This window comes from Poecilia reticulata, linkage group LG4 (genome assembly GCF_000633615.1).
Source record: "Poecilia reticulata strain Guanapo linkage group LG4, Guppy_female_1.0+MT, whole genome shotgun sequence".
Classification (NCBI taxonomy): domain Eukaryota; kingdom Metazoa; phylum Chordata; class Actinopteri; order Cyprinodontiformes; family Poeciliidae; genus Poecilia; species Poecilia reticulata.
This window is the reverse complement of record NC_024334.1, coordinates 2,476,562-2,478,944: the sequence shown is the minus strand read 5'-3', so window position 1 is coordinate 2,478,944 and position 2,383 is coordinate 2,476,562. Positions and strand designations below refer to the sequence as shown.

The window sequence follows — 2,383 nt, the reverse complement described above, 5'->3', positions numbered from 1 at the left end:
AACTAAAAAACAATGCACAGAAATTTGTTTTCCTTTTGAAACTTAAAAATTTCTGACTTTTTTCTATTAAAATTTTGGAGATTAATCTCAGAATTTCTGAGATTCTTTTCTCTGAATTTTTTTTCTTTTCCTTTCTACAGTAACTCTAACATGCCCTCGTACAGTAAAACAGAAAAAAAAACATAAAATATGTTGTTTTTATTCATAACTGTTAAAGTCAGCTACATSTTCTTCTACACGTTAAACCAGGATCTTGGTCAAACTTTGACATATAAAGAAGTTAAACTATATTTTTAGATTGCTGTGTAATTTTTCTCTTCTTTCTCCAGAGCCTTGCCAGCCAGCTGGCCTGGCGGTCAGCGGATCGTGCCACGATGAGATGGTTACGGTGAGCTGGGACGAGGCTCCGGGCGCTGCAGTGTACGTAGTCACAGCYGCTGGACATCTGGGCTACGTTTCTACTTTCCAAGCCAATGAAACRTGGATAGAAACCGAYCTGCCCTGCGGACAGCTGTTCACTTTCACCGTAACGGCACAAGACGATCGATGTGAGAGCGCCGTGAGCCAGCCTRAAAAATACAAAACAGGTAACATGACGCAACATATGGAGCTGAAAATACACTGCAGRAACACAAAAGCTAATATTTTTGGTCTAGTTTCTAGTGCAAATATTTTAGGACACTTGAAATAAGACATATTGCAAGAAATKGGAGCTGGTTTTAAGTCAATAATTCCTTAATATTGATAATAAAAAATACTAATTCCACTGGCAGATTATTTCTCTTATAACAAAACATTTTTCTCATGTCGTATGTAAAATAATCTGCCAGTGAAACTCCTACTTTTTTATCAATATTCATGAATTATTGACTTAAAACAAGCCTCTGTACAAAACAAAGTTTTTTTGTATGGCCTGTTTTRTTGTACTATACAAAAAGTTGCTGCACTGAATGTTGCTTAGCCTTTTCTGAGTTTGTATACTCCATTTAGCGATTAATCAGTTACCAAATTAGTTGATGGTTATTTCAGTAATCAATTAATCTCGATTAATCCAATTAATCRTTTGAGTCTACAAGAATGAATAAGAATATACTCTCATCGATGGCAATCAAAAAAACAAAGAAATTATCAWCAATCTCATATTTCTCCTTTTGGGTAAAACATTTTCACAGACTCAGGTGTTTTTGTCTGCATATTGTTTTGTACAGTTTTGGCATCATTAACGCTTCTCTCAACAAAATCCCTTTTCTCAGTCTGTATACTCCATTTAACGATGACTAAATTAGTTGACAATTGTTTCAATAATTGATTAATCATGATTCATTCGATTAATTGATTATCAAATTAGTTGAAAATTACTTGAGTAATCGATTAATCACATTTGATTTGATTAATCGCTTCCGCCCTAATGACATTTACGGAGCAGTAGTGTGAACGTTTGCATGACTCCGTCAGGTCCCTGCACCCCTGAGGCCCTGCAGAGCTACACGCGCTGCGAGAACAGCCTCGGCTCCGTCAGCTGGACCATGTTCGCAGACGCAGAGTCGTACCTGGCTGTGGCGGYGGGGCAGGACGGCCACATCCACCAGTGCGCCTCGAACACCACCAACTGCACGTGGGACGACCTGCACTGCGGCGAAGTTTACACCGTCAACGTCGTCGCGCTCGACTACCAGTGCACCAGCATGCAGAGCAACAGCACGACTATTCGAATGGGTAAGTACGATTTTAAACTGTGCAACTTAAAAACGTGGGACTTTCATAGAGTAAAATTTATTGTTTTTTTTGTCAAACTTCCTCCTTCTTCTTTCAGCACCTTGCATACCTCAAGATTTGAAATCATCCATTAACTGCTCCACAAAGGTGACTGATGGTTTAATTGGCTGTAAATCAGACAATCGGGCATTTGGGCCACCTGAGAAAATAAAGTATGAGAATAAAGTCTAATTTACAGGAATAAAGTCAAAGTATTTGGGATTCTAACATGGCTTTAATCTTGTAATTCGATGACTTTATTTTCATAATTATTTTCTTAGCATGGTTGTAATATTCCCTCTCAATCTCAGGCTGACTAAAACTTATTTTCACCTCCTCCCAGGTTGGATCGCTCACCTGGAATGCGAGTGAAGCCGCTGAGTTTTACATCGTGACGGCAGAAACCAACAGCGGCCACAAAGTGCAGCTGAGCACCAACGACACCTGGACGTTCATTTCTGAGTTCCTGTGCGGTCAGGAGTACTTCCTGTCTGTTCAGGCGGCRGACGCTTTCTGCACCAGTCGCCACAGCCAGCCTTCAAAACTCTTTTCAGGTACATTTTTATGAAAACGTTTTATTTTTTGTAGAAACTGAATTTCAAAATCCACCAAAGATAAAACAAAAGAT

The 2,383-nt window shown here is 39.1% G+C and overlaps 1 protein-coding gene across 1 annotated transcript in view; it reads left to right on the top strand.

Moving 5' to 3' along the window:
- The window catches only part of fndc7b (fibronectin type III domain containing 7b), a 61,351-nt gene that overhangs the window by 40,123 nt on the left and 18,845 nt on the right, over positions 1–2,383 (top strand). The window contains exons 40-43 of the mRNA XM_008406271.2: positions 330–587; positions 1,456–1,716; positions 1,814–1,863; positions 2,099–2,309. Coding sequence (XP_008404493.1) covers positions 330–587; positions 1,456–1,716; positions 1,814–1,863; positions 2,099–2,309 — 780 coding nt within the window. The remainder of the gene's footprint in view (positions 1–329; positions 588–1,455; positions 1,717–1,813; positions 1,864–2,098; positions 2,310–2,383) is intronic.